The sequence below is a fragment of the Pygocentrus nattereri genome, chromosome 28, assembly GCF_015220715.1.
Source record: "Pygocentrus nattereri isolate fPygNat1 chromosome 28, fPygNat1.pri, whole genome shotgun sequence".
Taxonomy (NCBI): Eukaryota; Metazoa; Chordata; class Actinopteri; order Characiformes; family Serrasalmidae; genus Pygocentrus; species Pygocentrus nattereri.
In genome coordinates, this window is record NC_051238.1 from 11,154,672 (window position 1) to 11,173,018 (window position 18,347).

The following is an 18,347-nucleotide window of genomic DNA, read 5'->3' on the forward strand; positions in this document are numbered from 1 at the left end:
TTCTTGCCGCTAGCTCTGCAGCCACTTTGCTACCTGCCTCCACCTCGTCTCCTCTCTGCTGTGTCTGACTTTCTGTTTGTTGTCATTGATACCTGCTCTGTTCTGTTCTCTAGGGGGGGTTGTTTCTGCTGCTCTCCCTGCCTTAGGCTTTCCATATATGCATATGGAAGGGCAGGGAGTTCCCAGAACAGAGCCATATCGCCAAATATTTCTTACTGCAAATGGAAATAAGATTTCTTTGATAAAGTGGTCCTGATTGAACTGATTGAAATGTGTTTACAGTAGCACTTTACTTAAACTCTGCTACACATCAATGATATATAAACATGCCATTATGATCGTGGTAGGGCTGGCTGGTATGATAATATTTATCATTCTCATAATTAATTATACCACAATATGTCAGAATATGCTTTTCTGAGAAGGTTGTGGATATCATCACCAATGAGAAACACTTCTTAACTGCAGATTAAAGCGCACTGTTGTGTTCATAATTTATATATATATATAACTATTTTGTCTGTTCCAGTTTGTCAGAAAAAGAAATATTGTGTATCGCCCATCTCCACATGGCAGATGTCATGTACTGTACAGATTTGGTTTAGTAATATAAACTGTCCTGTTACCTTATTGTTTGTATTTATCATGATGGATGCCATAATGTTTGACATCATGACAGATTATGTCACATCCTAATTTTACTCTGGTTAGCTCTTATTACGTCAAACATTAACAGTTGATGCTACTGGTAACATGACATTGTCATATTACTTAACAAAATCTGTCGTGACAGGGATTATGTCAGTGTTATGTAGCAGCGTTCAAGTATTAGAGTTTTCTCTAAGGTGCTCACACATGACAGCCATGCTGCTGTGCCAGGTAAGCTCAGTTATACACAGGGTCTTACATGAAACCTCTTTTTAGATGATGTTAAAATGGGGTTCCCATAATTTTTGGGTAGGACACTAGACCCTGTACTGTACTCTCTGCCAGCAGTATTCTCCATCTATTCTCCATCTTTCATCCAGGTGATATAAATGCGCCAGCAAAACTTTCATTTTCACCTTATAAGAACTCTTTGGTCACAGTTACCACCACAAGTCTTTTGTTCAGCTACATCCCTCTTCTCATACAGGGGGCTCAATTTCAAAACGGCTCCCTGCTCCCTACATAGTGCACTACGTAGGAATTTAGATACTGGACCCTGTACCCCAACGGTAAGTAATATAGATAAAAAGTAGTAATTTGGGAGTTAGCAACATCCATACTCAATAAATGATGTACTATTTGCCTGTAGAGAGTCTTAGTTCGCACACTATTTAATGAGTACAGAGCCGTTTAGGATTCATAGTAATACAGGTTTCATTCACTTTGATGTGGTCATAGGTGTGTGTATATCGTGGATTTTACAACGGCTTTGAACACAGCTCAGCCAATCAGATTTTAGGACCAGAGCTATCATTTTCATAATAATGAATATGGGGGCTTTTTTTTATGTTTGTTATGCACAAAAACGGGATACCACATGTTATTTTAGTTTTTTAGTTATCAGTGCTTGAGTATCAAGTACCAATTTGATCCTTTTTGTTTTCTTCTAAAACCTACTACAAAATCACCTTTTGTTAATTAAAGCTCTTAAGGAAGCGAAGATAAAAGTTAGATGACAAAAAAAGAAAAATCTGTCATACACAGTTCAAACTTTAGACTGAAGTAATTGAGAACTAGTTCTTATGTTAATGTGTTATCAGATCTTTCTACTTTGCAGTTTTAGAACATTCACGTCTGTGTTTTTGTTGCACAAAAAATAGGGTAGATTTGTTGCAGAAACAGACCAGGTTTGACATTTTTCCCCCCATATTTTGTCCAGCATTTCTGCTAGAATTGGCCCAAAACTGATACTTGGTATTAAATCAGTTCTACAGAGTAAAAATGGGGATCAGTGTGAGCTGGATAAATCTCACATCCCTGAGCCACACTGTAACCTGCTGGAAATTGCCTTTTAGTAGATCTTCCCTGGTTATTGCGCCTGTTTTACTTGTGAACAGAGACTGGTCGTAACGGATGTCCTGGCATCGTGCTTAATTGGCTTTTTCACAAGCAGCTGTAATATTACAGGCACAACGTCAACAGATACAGGCAGACCTCTTTTCCATCGACTCCTTGTGTGGGCTTGTCTCTCAGGTTGATACATACCCTGAATGCATGTAGTGATTTGGTGGAGCAGGGAATGTTTGTGTAGCAGGCAATTAAAAATATGCTAATTGAGGGCCTGTGGCAGAGCCTGAAGGAGCAAGGTGGGCAGGGGGGATCCATGGCCAGCTCTGCACATTCAGTGCCTTCAGTGTGACGGCAGTTTTAAAAACGTTCTACCCATGTTTGAATAGAAATGTCATATGCTCAGTTTCGCCTACTGCAGGTCACACACCAAGATACACCAGCAGATTCTATAAATATTAGGCTGCATGTTCCAACCAGTGAGTGTAGATACCATATATATATATATATATATATATATATATATATATATATATATATATATATATATATATATATATATATATATATATGGTATCTGATATATATCAGATATACAGTGGTTCCAACTCCTCTGCAATTGTAGCCTCTCAGTCTCTTTTGTAGAGCTGGTGAATGCCTGTGCAGACTCGAGTGGAACACTCTGCTGTTGCTTTTGTTAGTTTGCTGCTCATTAATTTATCCATAGGTTTCCTGTTAGCACTGTCCAGAGCAGTCCGCTGAAGTTCCATTTAAAGGCTGTGTTTGAGAAGCTGGTCTTTATCCTGAGCTACATTGAATGTTGTAGCTTAGTGTGCATCACATAATGCTGATGCATCAAAGCTTAAATGAAGCACCTAATAGGAGAAAACTTGTGAAGTCAGGGTGGTTGAATAAATGCTCTGTGGCCCTTAGTTAAATGTAATTTCATTTTACCATTTACAAGGTTTAAACTATATGGTCCAAAGTATGTGAGCACCTGACTATAACATCCATATGAGCTTGTTGGACATTCCATTCCAAAAACATGGACTTTAATATGGACTTGCGCCACCCAGCTTTGCATCTATAACAGCCTCCACTCCTCTATGAAGACTTTCCACAAGATTTTGGAGTGTGTCAATGGAAATTTGTGCATTCAGTCAAAAGAGCATTCATGAGGTCAGGCACGGATGTCCTCGCTGGCTCAGGTTCATCCAAAAAAGGTGCCCAGTAGGCTTGAGGTCAGGCTGTGCAGGCTCCTGGGGTTCCTCCATACCAAACCCATCCAATTGACGCTTGGCATGGCACATTGGCTTGTGTGCAGCTGCTCAGCCCAGGAAACCCTTTTCATGAAGCTCTCAACACACAGTTCTTGTGCTGATGTTGCTTCCAGAGGCAGTTTGCAGCTCTGTTGTGAATGATGACACAAAAAATGAGTGATTTTCACACAGTTTAGCACTCGACAGCCCTGCTCTTTGAGTTTGCATTGTATCCTGCTTTGTGGCTGAACTGGTGCCTCTCTTAGATGCTTCAATTTCACAATAATAGCACTTACAGTTGACTGGGGCAGATCTAGCAGTTCTGTTGAACTCTGCCCTACAGTAAAAGTCTTACCAAAAAAAAAAAAAGTATTTTTTTAAAGTATGGTTGACACATTTACCAACACATTAACTTTGACAGCCCTAGTAAATATGCATTTTTTTGCATGCATTTTTAAGTTTGTCATTTTTAATTTGTTTTCAGCAATCTGTGAACTCCATTAACACATGCAAACATTACTCAAAGAAACAATCAAAGCTCCAGAACATCTTGGTGCTGAATGTGGTGATGAGTTATTTCACATGGAGATTGGGCAGGTTTCACTCCAGAGGCCGACTTATACTGAAGATTGAGATATGAAAGCAAGTCATATCTTGCAATTGAACGGCTCCCCTCTGTGTTGCCAATTGAGACATAATTGCACATCCTATTTGATTACCTTTAAGCTGCATTATTGCCAATAAACTGCCAATGCCACATCAGAATATTAAGAGTCTGCCGTTGTTTGAAAAACTGTCTGCACAAGTAGGCCTAAAGAGAAATGATGTGGGATTTTTTTTTTCTTTAACGAAGAAAAAACAGGTACATGCACAATATACCTGCATATGCTTGCAAAAACATGTGAAATGAATGAAATAAATGGGGTTTGGATTGATGCTTGCACAATGGGTCTTTTATTAGTATGAATGTTGAGCCTTTGTTTAGGAGAGCAATGTTTAAAGAATGTTTGTTTGATTTGCTTTCCTTGCATGATTACAATGCAGTTGGGGTACATTGAGGCGACATTATGCAACAACGTGAAGTGATACAAAGCATTAAATAGGAAACTAGATGAAAAGTGAAACAATCCGTGCTGTGTTCTCTGACTTGGCTGCTTAAGTGACACTTCACTTCCTATTGGCTAAATCCATTGTACTGTTGCTTCAAGGCAACAAACATATTTTAGTGACTTCTCATAAAATAAAAATTTGTGATACTGAATAATAAAAAAAATTAACACTCTAACAGATGTCTGGTGATGTCTGGTGCAGTGAACTGTGTCATCTGCATTCAGAAACATGCCAAAATCAGGTTTTAAGTTTTCACTGTAGAGGTTGGAAGATAATGATTCATCATTTTATGATAAACAGTAGTTTTTGATGGCTGTTTTTAAATGTGGCAGTACCCAGTGCATTGTGTCTAGTATTGTGACATAATGCACTAGTAGTGCATTATTGGGGGGAAAATGTATATTGTATAAATTTCTTTAAAAGTTATATATTTATATATATATATATATATATATATATATATATTTTTTTTTTTTTTTTTTTTTTTTTTTTTTTTTTTAAACCATATGGCCCATTTATTACTAACCATTTTATCAAATGCATTCATCTATGCAAAACTATCATAGGCTCCAGCACCCCCCCGCTACCCTGAGGGAGAAGCAGCTCAGAAAATGCGTGTGTGTGTATGTGTGTGTGTGTAAGGTACGCAAGATGCGTTTGTTGCCTTGAGGCAACATTGTGCAATAGAGGGTTAAAGGTTTTGTCTGTTTTCTTTTTGGCTTGTGGCAGTTCTGAAAGAATTGATGTACTTACTGTTCAGCTACTTATTCTGTTGTAAAGTCCTGGGAATATATAGATAAGCCACATAAGACATGATGGTGAACTGCAATAACTTGCTTGAATATTTAATTTAATTCAAGCCGGTAAACTGAAGAGTTTGGAAATGCTCCAGGGAAATAGTCCACAAATGGTAGAAGATGTTGAACATATTGTGCTTTCTTTTGATATTGCCAACAGGGGCTAGATGAGAAGACACAAATGAGCCATTATGGACTGAACCTTCCACACCGCTCATTCACGTGAGCGAGAGCTGGATTGACAGTCGGTTATAATGAGTGTGGAGAAAGAGCACATTTTGCCCCCATGACTTTCAAATGACTTCTTAAACTAATCCTCCCATTCTGAGCCACCTCTCTCCAGCACTTCTTTAATGAATTATTTTTTTCCCTTTTGTGTGCGGGAGCAGTCCCTCAAGTCTATTGATAGCTGATGGCAAAGGAGATTTTCATTAAACCCTTATTAGCATTGACCCGCCAATACATGTAGGGTGACTCTTCTTGGTGGCGGATCTGCTGACTCAAGGGATGGCTCAAGGCTTTGGCTCCCCAACTCCAAGCGTTCTGATGTCTAACGAGCGAGTTCAACAACTCTGGCAGGGGTTTTAAATGCTCATTCACCTCTGGACAGTGAAGGTGATGGCGGATGTCCAGCGAAGATTTTTCTGATTTTACAGTCCAGAGCTAAACAATATCTCACATTTATTTTTAGTACACCATCATTTTGTGCTGGATGTTGTCTCTCTTGTTTCTCGCAGGAGTTCTGTATTGAGGCTTCTGCTGATGTAAACATGAGCTGCCTGACAGTCTTAACAAATTACAGCTGTTCATCACAGTCTTTTTAATGCTCAGAAACATGACCGTGTCCTCTTACTCTCTAAAAAATGAAAGTGCCAAAAGAAAAATCAACTTTTGTTTTCTTAAAGAGTCTTTTATCTAGGGATACACCGATATGGGAATTGTGGGCCTATACAGGCATCTGATATTTTTCATTTACATACAGTACTAAGCAAAAGTCCACCTTTTCAACTGTTCCTTAATTTAATTTCAAAATGGCCATTAAATATGTTATTTGTATCAAACAGAAAATCAAGGTCAGTGTTTACATGCAAAGATTTTTGTCAATCCTATTGAACACATTCCAATTATAGATTAAAAGTGAGGTGTTTATATGCTCACTCTACTCAACAATCTGATGGAAAACCTCCGTTTATATGCTCGCTACAAGTCATCAGATCCAAAACTATGCGCATACATAGAATACCGTCATGTGAGTCCAGTCAGAGTGAGATGAGCAGCAGTGAGCAGTGCTTGTGTTTTTAATTGCTTTAGGGCCAAGAGGAAGACAGCATGTTCTTAGAAACATAAGCTGGATGCCTATCCCACCGCCGTCTTTTGAAGATCAAAGCATCTTCTTTGCAGACCAGTTTCTCCTCCCACCATGTTCAACATTATAAACTGCTATGACACGATGCACATGCACAGAACATACTTACGCTTTCAGATGTTATCAGATACAGGCGTTCACATGGTTATTATTCTTCTATTTAATGGATCACTTATAGGATTACCCACCTGGCTTTTGACTGGAAATTAAGTAAATAAAGAGTGGTCTCTGATTTTGCCCAGTATGGATTTGCTGGTACATAAATATTTGTAAATGTAGAAATTGGATCTACATCTACATGGATTATCGTTACAGACAAATGTAGCAATTTCAAAGATTTATTTCTGTGTATAATTGCAGTAAATAAAATACATTTTGGACAGCAGCCCCACGTGGCCTAAATTCTGCACTTCTGGAGTAATAAATACATCAGATATTCCCTTGAAGTATGGGAAAATCTGAACATCTGTCCAATGCCTATAATTTTATAAATGGATTATGTGCCGGTGCCAATGTGCATCTCTGTTCTCAATGGCCGATTTTTTACAGAACCATTTTTGCAAATGAGATGTAACCTTTTAAAAATTAAATTCTGTACCAATTAAAAGGTTTTTCCTAGAACTTTAGAAAGGACCAGTCAGAAAGCTTAATTTTTAGGAGTGCAGGCCTGCATTAAACGGTATGTTCATGTTTGCAGATGGAGTAATCAATGGCTTCTACTGTAAGTTGCTAAAATGTAACGAAGAGAATTAGGCAAAGTCACAAGCTACAGATCGGTATGGTGGTTCAGGGAGTATCTCTGGAATACATTACCAGTTTGACATGAAGATGTCAATACTATTGAATGTAAACACAGCTTTTTTAATATTGTTGCCTTAATGAAAAGTGATTGACTTTCTAACAGTGGGAATCATGTCTTCATATCCCGCTTAAATGTAGCTCCTGAACCGAATCCTCAGCAGGTTAATGAATGTGTGAACTGAGCTTGTTCCTTCTTTCTACAGGTATGTGGACGACGTGATATCCAGAATTGGTCGCATGTTTCCAGACATGTCCATCGAGCTGTTCCGGCCCAACGGTACATCAGCCGTGCTTCTGGTAAGTTGGCCTATGGATATGATGCATGACTGTCGCCTTTGAGATTTACTGTGGGAAATGCTTCTGAATGCTTAAAGAATTGGCGACATTCAAGCCAAAATTCTGGAGCGGGGCACAATTAGAGCAGGTTCCTGGGGGTCCTTCCCCAGAAAGGAAAATAAAAAAATGACACAAGTTTTTACAAGTTGGCACACATATTCAAAGACTTTGGGGGTGGGAGCTGTAGGGGGGGGGTCACGAGATTATTTTAAACTTCACTAAATCCGTTTTTGTAGAACCTGCCGTCATGCTAATAGCTGTATTTTCACACAATACATATGATTTTTTTTATATGTATCTCTGTACAACAGGTTTCTATATAATTCGGCATGCACAGTATTTAACTGGGAAACAATAAACAAGTAATCCTGTAAAAACTTTATTAACTTGTATTTTTAAAATAATGAACAATTCATTAAAAGTAATATATGGTGGAGATATGCATTACCATCATGCTAATCATGGCAGATTGCTTGAGTAAATTTGCTGATGAGTAATTGAGTTTATAATTATATAATCATGTAATAATATAATCAAGGTTAATCAGTGGAACCTGACAGCCCTCAACAATATTAAATAATTAACTATTAAAGAACGGATGAGTGATGAAGTGTAGGCCAATTGCTTATCAGTAAAATGCAAAAAAATAAATAAATATTTTCTTTGCACTTTGTTCTTGTCCTGGGTACTTAGGCACTTGTACAGCACTGTAAGAAGTGAGACGATTCGAGATGACGAGGTGTCCTTGTTTCTGGGGACGCTCTCTGTTGAGTGCTCTGTCCTCTGGCTGTCCTCATAAACATCCCGAAGGGAGCATGCAAATTGGCGCCGGAGATGTTGGACTCTTAAAGTAATGCAGATTTTCCACTGTGAAAAGCTCAGCTGAGCTTGAGCTTCACAGCAGCCACAGACACCAGAAGCACCAAAGACGATACACCAGGTCACCGTAGCTTGGGGGCATTTGTCGTGATTTCACAGTGTCCCCTTGTGCGTTCTGGTATTTGTCTTCTCTCAAGAGTGAAATTGGTTCTGCAGTGTTCTGTGCTGTGCAGGTCTGAGCTCTGCTGCAATTGCATTTCTTTGGCTGAGTGACAAAATCTGATGTTAGTGGACAGCATTGATTTGATGTTTTCAGCCCAAACGCTATCATTTCCACCTTTGGGACCATATCCCTCAGTGCAGTCCCTCGTCTTTTACCACAGAAATCATCCTGGTTTTCTGCGACAGAGACGGAGGGGGCAAGGATGGAGATGAAAGAGAAAAGGAGAGGGAAAGGGAGCAAGAGATCTTGGCAGCTGTGCCAGGAAGACTACAAATGCCCCTTCCCCAGCCGTGGGACTTTGCCGGTTCACGCCCACAGGGCACACTCTGCCAGATGGCCCAGTTGGCAGGCTGGCCCACTCGGCCGCAGCGGGGGCCACTTGTGTGCCAGCTCCCCCACCCGAGAGACCACGCCACAGTTCACAACAAAGCTTTGAACATGAACAAACCGCCTCATTCGCCTCCACCGCTTTGTGCCCCCCAATTACCGTATTAAAGAAAACATAACGCTCGTTTCCCTGAAACGCTGCCCTGAAAGCAGGGAGTTCAGCAGTTCTTCTGTCTTCTATCCCACTTTCCTCATTTGAAGTGGACCACTTAGTCTTATTAACCAAATTCACTACCGCAGCAGGATGAATTGATGACATAATGGGCTAAAGCAGTTAAAGGAATAGCTTGGAAAACAAATCTAGTTTTCGCAATTTACTTGTTACTCCAAATTCAGCCAACAAATTAACAGAGTTCAAGCTTTAAGCAGACTGTCGTTAGCTCTGCAGTCTTAGCTTCGCATTCCGGTTTGCAGTCTTCTTTCTGTTTGTTTATAGCTGTGTTATTTAGTAATGCGCCGAAATTAAGTCCGTAGCTCTTCTCTGAAACCAAAACAGAAATTCCAGAGGACTGAAAACTGAGACTAATAATGAGGAAAGTGCATTTGTATTATATATTTCAGAAGGAAGTAACTTACTAAACCTTTAACGAGATTAACTCACAACTTCAGCAAAACTGGCTAGCATACTTGCTATCCTGGCAACATGCTATCCAGTCTTTTCAAATTGTTTAGCCTCTTTCCTTTTAACATAGCGTTGACTGCATGGATTGCTTTGTTCAGTGCCTCAGACTGAAGGTTTTTCTTTAATGAAAGGCTTGTTGATGAAGTTCACTTTAGGGTATTTACTCAATGCACATCTCCATTTCTGATAAAGATCTTTTTTTGTTATAGATCTGTTTAATCTTTGTTTGCATATCAAAAATTTCTGCCTTTTTCTCTTGGGCCAGGATATTTTCCAGCCAAAACTGGTAACAAATTTCACTTTCAGATGAAAAATTCAAAGTAGATATTCCTAAAAAATACATATCAGTCATTTTTTCATGAGTGTGAAGGAGCTGAAATTCACTAGATTAGCAAAAAAATAAATGTACTTGTTATCTACCAAAGTAGACTGAATTATGGGTGCGGTTCAGGTTTAGAGATGGCTGCTTCTACTATTATAAGCAATGGAAATGACTTTTTATAGATAATTGTCATTACTGAACAATTTGATGTGAGGCAATGGTTCATTTATGCCCAACATTAGATATGGATACAGATGAAGCCTTCTGTCTGTACTCTGCGTTCATTTCAGCCATATTTGTGCCACTCCTCTGAAAAATTACGGATACGGATGAAACGGAGCAGTACAACCGGAAGCCGTAGGGGCAGAGAAGCCAGTTCACTCTCATTGGTAATATAAGTGAAAAGAATTCTCCGTCCACGTCACAAAGTATTTAATGGCCTCACAGGCTGCCACAGTCAGAAGGACGCCTGCAGTTATTGAGTCAGCAGATCCCTCTGTAACTTTACGTGGTCTGACCCTGCGGGTTTCAGTTGCTGTGATTTCTAAACGCTTCCACTTTTCAATAATATCACTCACAGTTGATCACAGAAAATCTTGGATGGAAGAAATTTCTTGTTGACTTGTTGCAATGGTGGCATCCTATTACAGCCCCACGGCTTGAGCTCATTGAGCTCTTTAGAACGATCCATTCTTTCAGTTGTTTGTAAAGGCAGACTGCATGGCTAGGTGCTTGATTTTACACACCTGTGGATGGAACTGAATGGAACACCTGAATTCAGTGATTGATAGGTGTGTCCTAGTACTTTTGCCCATAATGTGTAGGTTGGTACAGGTAGCCCAAGCCACCACAGCACCTTCAAAACCCAGCAAGACTAAACTAATTTAATGCAGTACAGCTAACAGAGTCAGACGCAGTACAGTCTTAGGCCTAATCTACACTGCTTCCAGCTGAACGTTGTCAAAACAAAAGTGCTAGCATTTTAATCAGCGCTGTAAGGTACACCACATCCATCAAAATGCCAGCCTTTCCATCTTGTTCTTGTTCTTTTTTTTCTTAAACTCACATGGGTGCATTTGAGGCATACAAACGTCAATTTTAGGCTATTAAATCACTTCTCTTCATTTTCAAGAAGAAATTAAAGAATGTTTTTTATTAGTGAATTACAGTGGCCTCCTTCAGCGTGTACAGAAGCGGTTTTCTCTCGAGTGCTTCTCAAGTGGTTGCTGCAGTTCCTTTCGACGATGCTGCTTTGAAGTCAGGTCATGCAGTCCAGTCCCCCTGACTGGAGAGGAAAAGAGCCCAGCCCCAATACTTTCCTCAGCTCTACAAATACTAACTCAAATCAAAGGAGTGGATGAAAAATAAAGAAAACATCTGGCTCGACAAAATCAAGCTGGTCCGTAAATCCACTGTGCTAGATTGAAAGGCAGATTGGATATGAACTTGTTAGTCTAGCAGTTGGTTGGCTGCTAGCAGAGTGACACATTTTCATCATAACTTTTAGGAACTGTTTGCTCAGACTGTTGGGAAGATGTCCATTTGTCTGTAGTTTGCACCGGTTACAAGCTTAAGCTAATGAACTCAACTGCATCATGTCTGAAGCTGGTGCCAAGACACTGTTTACACCATAAGGCTGGTCACTCATGCAGAACACCCCCAACAAAGACCTGCCCAGGGTAGACAAAGGAACACACATCTGTGATGTGTTGTGTTTGATATGATTCAAAAACAGGATTCACGATTCACACTGTGCTGTCAAACCCCCCATGTCAGGATGCTTTTAGAGCAAAATAACTCACAAACTATCAAAAAAAAGGCCTACAATTAATAAAATGGAGAATAATGACTCTAAACCACATGGTGGACAGGAAAGAAGTAAAGAAATGCAACTCAAACAAAAAATTTAGTTTTATGTATATAGCACTTTTCAAACAAAGTTTCAAATTGCTTTACAAAAGATAGAAATAAATTAAAATGACCAATTTAAACAATTAAAAGACAAAGGAAATAAAGTACATGAAAATGGAAAGGCAAACAGTAAAAGCAGTAAAAAAATGAATAAAAAGGAAACATTTTAAAAGTGCAAGAGGTAAACAGCTGTCACTGGGGCAGTAGCCCTCTTGTCACTGGGGTGGTACCCTCACGGGTTCGTCTCAGTACCTTCATTCAGGCAACATAATTGTACCGTAATCCATTGAAATGATATTTTCTAAGTTGTATTGACTCCACACACCCTGTCTCATCTCCAGGCTTTTATTTTATTGTTCTGGTTTAAAACGTTAGATTAGCAAAAGATACAAATACATACTTTTCACCTGGGAAAACTTATTTATGGTACAATTGAACCTCAAAACCACTGCCGTACCTCTGAGGGAACATTTACATTGTTTGCATCTTAATAAACGAAAAATGTACCTGCATAGAACCTTTATTTCTAAAACAAAGTGTAAAAGTGTAAAATGACTTAGTTATAAGCTAATCTAAGCAAGCAAGCCTTAATCTGCCTCTTAAACATGCCTAAATCGTCTACAGCAGGCCATCAAGAAAGGAGTTCCAGAGATTAGGGTCATAATGGGAGAAGGCCACCGTACCACTTTTATGCCAAGTGGCTGATATAGCCAGCATGTTCCTGTGGGCTGATCTGAGGGCTCTTGAGGGGACATACTTAGTAACCACAAATAAGGTATTGTGGAGCGCGCCCATGAAGGCATTTAAAAACCAGTAAAAGAATCTTAACCCTCTGCTGCATGCATTATGATAATATTTTAAAAACTTCACTTTCGTGCATTAAATGGTTCTTCATCATAAAATTATATATATATATATATGGCCCCAATGATTAAATTCAAAAACATAAAAAAATTTTGCAAGGGTTCTCTGGGAAGAAATGACATGGCGCTGTGATCCCAGAAGTGGTGAGACCTGGCTTGTGAGTCCATTCCACTGACGCACAATGTTGCTTCTAGGCAACGGACATATTTCTGCAAATTCTCATACAAAAGAAATCATACTGAATGTTAAAGAGGTTTAAATGTGCCCACTTAGAAAGAATTTTACCAAGCACTTACTCAAACTCTTCCCTTTGTTGTTAACCCTGTTTTTGTCTTTAAACATGCGTGTTATTGTAAAGTGAGGAAAATGAGTTTGTTGCCCTGAGGCAACATTGTGCAGTAGAGGGTTAAAATCGATTCTACATGAGCTGTCAGAGAGTTTTGTGGCATAGGACATAGTGACATAGGAGAACCACTGTTGGCTCCTGAAAGAACACTGTCAAAAGTAATGGTGCCTAAAGGAGTACCTTAGAGAATGGAAAAACGAAAGACTGCTCAATGAACAGTAAATTCTCATTATTGTAAATGAGATGTATGAGAGTGAGAAGAGTTTCTTTGAAGAACATTCACATAATGTAAAAGTTCTTGGAAGATTTTAGGGTCTTCATGCTCACAAATCACTTTTTCAAAGAAGGTTCTTTAGGGCACCAAAAGGGTTCCTTTGTGGATCTTTTGTGGCACCTTTTTTTCCAGAAGACTGAATGATTCAGTGAATGATTCTTTAAAATGGACATGTTCTGGGGTGGTTCTTTAATGGCATAGCTTGAAGAACCCTTTGTGGCACCATTTTAAGGATTGTATTTTTCATCGAATGAGTCTGATAGGTTAAATTGAAAGTTTCTTGAAACTTTTGTGCCAGCTCTTTGTTTAAGACTAAATGATTCTTTAAGTTCTTGAGTGGTTCTACTATACATCCAAAGAACACTATTTTTTTATAGACTTTTTCAGTGAATAGTTCTTTAAAAGTGAGACATTCTTTAATGCTACTTCAATGGCATCCCTCAAACCTTTCCTGCCATCTTTTTAAGGATGTTTTTCAATGAATTGTTTCCATTTTGGTTCCTTTATTTTTAAGACTGTTTAAGAAATGTTGCGTTTACAGTAGAATCGAGCCTCAGAGCATGCTGGATGTGTTTGGAGCAGGCTCGGTGGTGCCGCAGCGTTAACTAGGGCGTGAGATTGAGGGCAGAGGGAAGGGCCGGCCCTCTGTGGGCACGCTCTTATGAGCGATGCTGCCTGGGCCTTAATTAGGGGATGTTAATGAGCATGACAAAATACCTCCTCCTTCTGCCCTCTCAACACTTTCCTCACCCCTTTGGGTACCATCACTACTACCACTGCCAATACATACGGTTCCCTGTGTTGCAGGGTGTGGAATATATATGTATATGTCGTGATCTCCTTCTCCTGATTAGCGGCGGTCTGTATTTTTAGATGATGTGAAGCTGTTCAAAGTGCTGCCACTGACTGGATCCTGTCACTCGTCTGGCAGCATGCATCAAAGGCACACCAGAGCACATCCACCTCAAAGCTACCCACCGAGTGTGGCATGAGCCACTTGGAAAACGTAGTGTGTGTAGAAACATGTGCACATTAAACAGAGGCTACAGTGAAAGATTCCGTTCGTCAGGGCTTTAATTATTGGAGAATGTTTGCTGGCTTTTTTTTAAACATTTGACAACAGTTTGCTCTTTAAAATCCTTTTTTACACTAGACACAGTAACTGGGCCTCCCCACGCAATACATTCTAATGTTAAGCAATGTAGCCTTTCACAGGCCGTGTGGTTCCATGGCAGTAACACAAGCACGAATAGCATTTTCTAGCCAGAAACAGTATAAGATTCTTGCTGTACTTTGCAATCCACAGCAGATATATTTTGAGATAGCAGTGTTTTGAAATTGTCCCTCAGGTTATAAGTGATACTTTTTTGATCCCACAACCGGGGAAATTCCACCTCTGCATTTAACCCATCCATGAAGTGAAACACCACATACACACTAGTGAACACACACACTAGGGGGCAGTGAGCACACTTGCCCGGAGCGAACCGGCAACCTTCTGGTTATAGGGCCAGATCCCTAACCTCCAGCCCACGATTAAGGGTTATCAGAGTAGTAATACCGATACAATAATTAAATACAGATAACGCAACGTACAAACAGTGAAGAAAACACTAACAGTGTTCCCTTTAGCTGAACAGTGGAGCCAGGGATGTTCACCCTATACTGTCTGTTGCTTTTGAATGAGTCCACTTTGTTTCCGAGGCAGCCGATATAAAGGAATGGTTGTTTATGAGCTTATGAGGTTAGTCTTAGCCTAAAATGGACACCAGGACCTGTATTCACAAAGCTTCTGATAGTATAACTGCTGATCTGTGATCTGTTCCTGTCAGTGAAGTCACAGTACATAAGAGAGGAATCTGATCTGTCTGTCATCCGCTCGTTTGTTTGTTCATCCATTCGTCGAGCATTTCCCTGCATTAAAGTGCAGTAGCAGTAAAGTGAATAATAAGCTTACCTGCTTTAGAGCTTTGGCACAGTGGGGTCTACAACACCAACTGTATATCGTCACTGTCCAAAAAATAAACATCTTTCAAAAATAAACAACATCTCCGTTTTGGTCAGTTATTATTTGTGTATACCATTTTAACATGGTGACTTTCCTTTATATTGTGTAAAAATTGAATGATGAATGGAACAATAGGAATGACAAGATTACTCTAAAATTATTTTAATGAAGTCTGTCTATATTACCTTCCATTAAAAGTTAAGATTTTAACCTCTTCTGTAAAGTTACCATTTTGGAGATGCTTGTTTTTCGTCTAGTCGTGCTTAATAATTAGATAAATGCAGAAAATCGGATTTTATCAGTCATTTGTTTAGTGGGTAATCAGGTAATGCAGAAACTCCAGGTCTACATGCTAATTAGATAACATTGCGCCACTTTTCCTGAAAAGTCTAGAACCCATGTGTCAAACACAAGTCAGGCTGGTGGCATAATCCTGCTCAGCCCGTAAGATTATTTTAACTTGCTATTAATATTAGCCTGTTAGATTTTTTTCATATGACCCTTTTAGTGCTTGAGTTTGACACCCTTGATCTAGAAGATAAAGAATATTTAAATCCTTCATTTTGTCAAGCATGTAGTTTTAGGGTCACTCCAGATGTGTTTTGTTGGCATCTTGCACCAGCACTGCTTGCTTTTTGTTATCGATTCAAACTTTAAACAAGTAGGGTGTTCAATTTAATGTAATTTCAGTGTTCTACAAACATTTTTATTGTTTTATACTGCATTCCCTGGATCTTCAAAAACTCCTAAAAAGTTACTCTTTTTGAAAAGTTTTCTTAATGTAGCGACATTGTTTGATATCTTGCTCACTTTCACACTCTCTTTCCCTCTTTCCCCTCTCTTGGGCATGCCCTGTCTGTCTCTCACTCCCTCACTATCTCTCTCTTTTGTTCTTTGAGCCCTGTCTTTTTAATTGAATCTTAAAGTGACCTTGTGCTTTTATTGATCTGCATTAGAAATATTTTGCCCTGCCCAAGGTCGCTGCTGCAGCATTCTGAACTCAGTCCAGGCAGTCGGCTTCCGGCTCCGGAATATTGACGGAGCGTTCCGGAACAACTTCAGAGAGCCAGATAGTGCTGAGGGGGCGAGGACGGTCATGAGACTGCGGAGGTCACTGCAGATGCAGGTGCAGAGGATGGGAAACTACCCCCATTTATAGCCAGACCAAAGTGAAAAGTCAGGCCCATTTCTGTTCTTGGCATTGGATGGAAAGCAAATAGAAAAGTTGATGAGGTGTCCATATTGGGAGAGGCCAGAGATGGTATTGATAGTGCTCAGACAGACAAATGCTGAATAGCTGATGCTCACATCCAGCTGTTTCAGCAGCTATACTGTGATGGGTTTCAAAACACCTTCCAAAAGATGTGGCACATCAGCATGAAATACAGAGGGCAAAGTCTTTCTAATACAGATCAATGGTAGCTCAAGCTACACACAGCAAAGCATTGCACAACATTGTGTTTTCTCCACTGGTCATGTTCATTCAGTGATAGTAGTATTATATACAAATAGCAAATCAGTGTTGTGATCAAAAATTAAATTATTTTTTTAAAAACACTGAAGTCATTTTCCGACAGAACTTTGTTGGTCTGCAATCGGTTTCTGACAGATCTTTGTCGGTCTGCAGTCAGTTTCTGACAGATCTTTGTCCGTCTGCGGTCGATTTCTAACAGAACTTTTTCAACTGCAGACGGTTTCTGACAGAACTTTGTCGGTCTGCAGTCCGTTTATGACAAAAAAACCTTGTCAGCTAAGGTTGGTTTCTGACAGAACTTTGTTGGTCTTCAGTTGGTTTCTGGCAGAACTTTTGCAGCTTCGGTCGGTTTCTGACAGAAATTTGTTGGTCTTCAGTCGGTTTCTGACAGAACCTTTTCTTAGCTGCAAACGGTTTCTGACAGATCTTTGTTGGCTGCAGTCGGTTTCTGACAGATCTTTGTTGGTCTGCAGTCGGTTTCTGACAGATCCTTGTTGGTCTGCAGTAGGTTTCTGACAGATCTTTGTTGGCTGCAGTCGGTTTCTGACAGATCTTTGTTGGTCTGCAGTCGGTTTCTGACAGATCCTTGTTGGTCTGCAGTAGGTTTCTGACAGATCTTTGTTGGCTGCAGTCGGTTTCTGACAGATCTTTGTTGGTCTGCAGTCGGTTTCTGACAGATCCTTGTTGGTCTGCAGTAGGTTTCTGACAGATCTTTGTTGGCTGTAGTCGGTTTCTGACAGATCTTTTTTGGTCTGCAGTTGGTTTCTGACAGATCTTTGTCGGCTGCAGTCAGGTTCAGACAGAATTTTGTCAGGTTTCAGTCAGATTGTGATGGAATTCTATGAGGCTGAAATCGAGTTCAGACTTTTTTCGGGCTGTAATCGAGATCACACAGAATTTTCATGCTGCAGTTGGATTCAGACTTGTCAGGCTACACTGTTTCAGTTGGCATTTTGTCAGGCTGCATGTGGGTTCAGTTGGAATTTTATAAGCCTACAGTAAGGTTAGACTTGATTTTGCAGGGCCACAGTTGGATTCAAATGCAGAAATTGCTGTGTTTGTTTGACTCAGAGTTGGACAGAGAATGTTCAGAGGCTGTATTCGAGTTTAAAATTTCAGACCTGATTAAAGCTCTTCTCTGTGTCTACAGATAGATGCATCTCTTCTTTTTTAGTCAAAACAAACCACATTTGGCCAGCAGTTTCTTTGAGTGTCCTGGGGTCAGTCGCATCCCCACTTGGCATCTCTTGCTTCCTGTTTGGCGCTTCGCAGCTGATTCGGCGGATGGAGACAGCGCTCACTTGTTGCTTAGAAACGATTTCGTTTTTTTTTTTCTTCTCTTGCCGGCTCTGTGTTTTTCTGTGCCATTCCTTTCCTCTCTCCCCCCTTCCCCTCCCTCTCGGCTGCCCACTCTCGCTCCAAATAAAAAGCAC

At 39.9% G+C, this 18,347-nt stretch overlaps 1 protein-coding gene across 2 annotated transcripts in view; it reads left to right on the forward strand.

The window, feature by feature from the left end:
• Positions 1 to 18,347, forward strand: part of med27 (mediator complex subunit 27) — a 106,848-nt gene that overhangs the window by 45,010 nt on the left and 43,491 nt on the right. The window contains exons 4-5 of one of the 2 annotated variants that reach the window (XM_017716113.2): positions 7,532 to 7,625; positions 8,867 to 9,407. In XM_017716113.2, the coding sequence (XP_017571602.1) occupies positions 7,532 to 7,625; positions 8,867 to 9,142 (370 nt within the window). In that variant the 3' untranslated portion in view covers positions 9,143 to 9,407. Of the gene's footprint in view, positions 1 to 7,531; positions 7,626 to 8,866; positions 9,408 to 18,347 lie in introns of those variants that run through there. The other variant, XM_017716112.2, reaches the window with a different exon arrangement.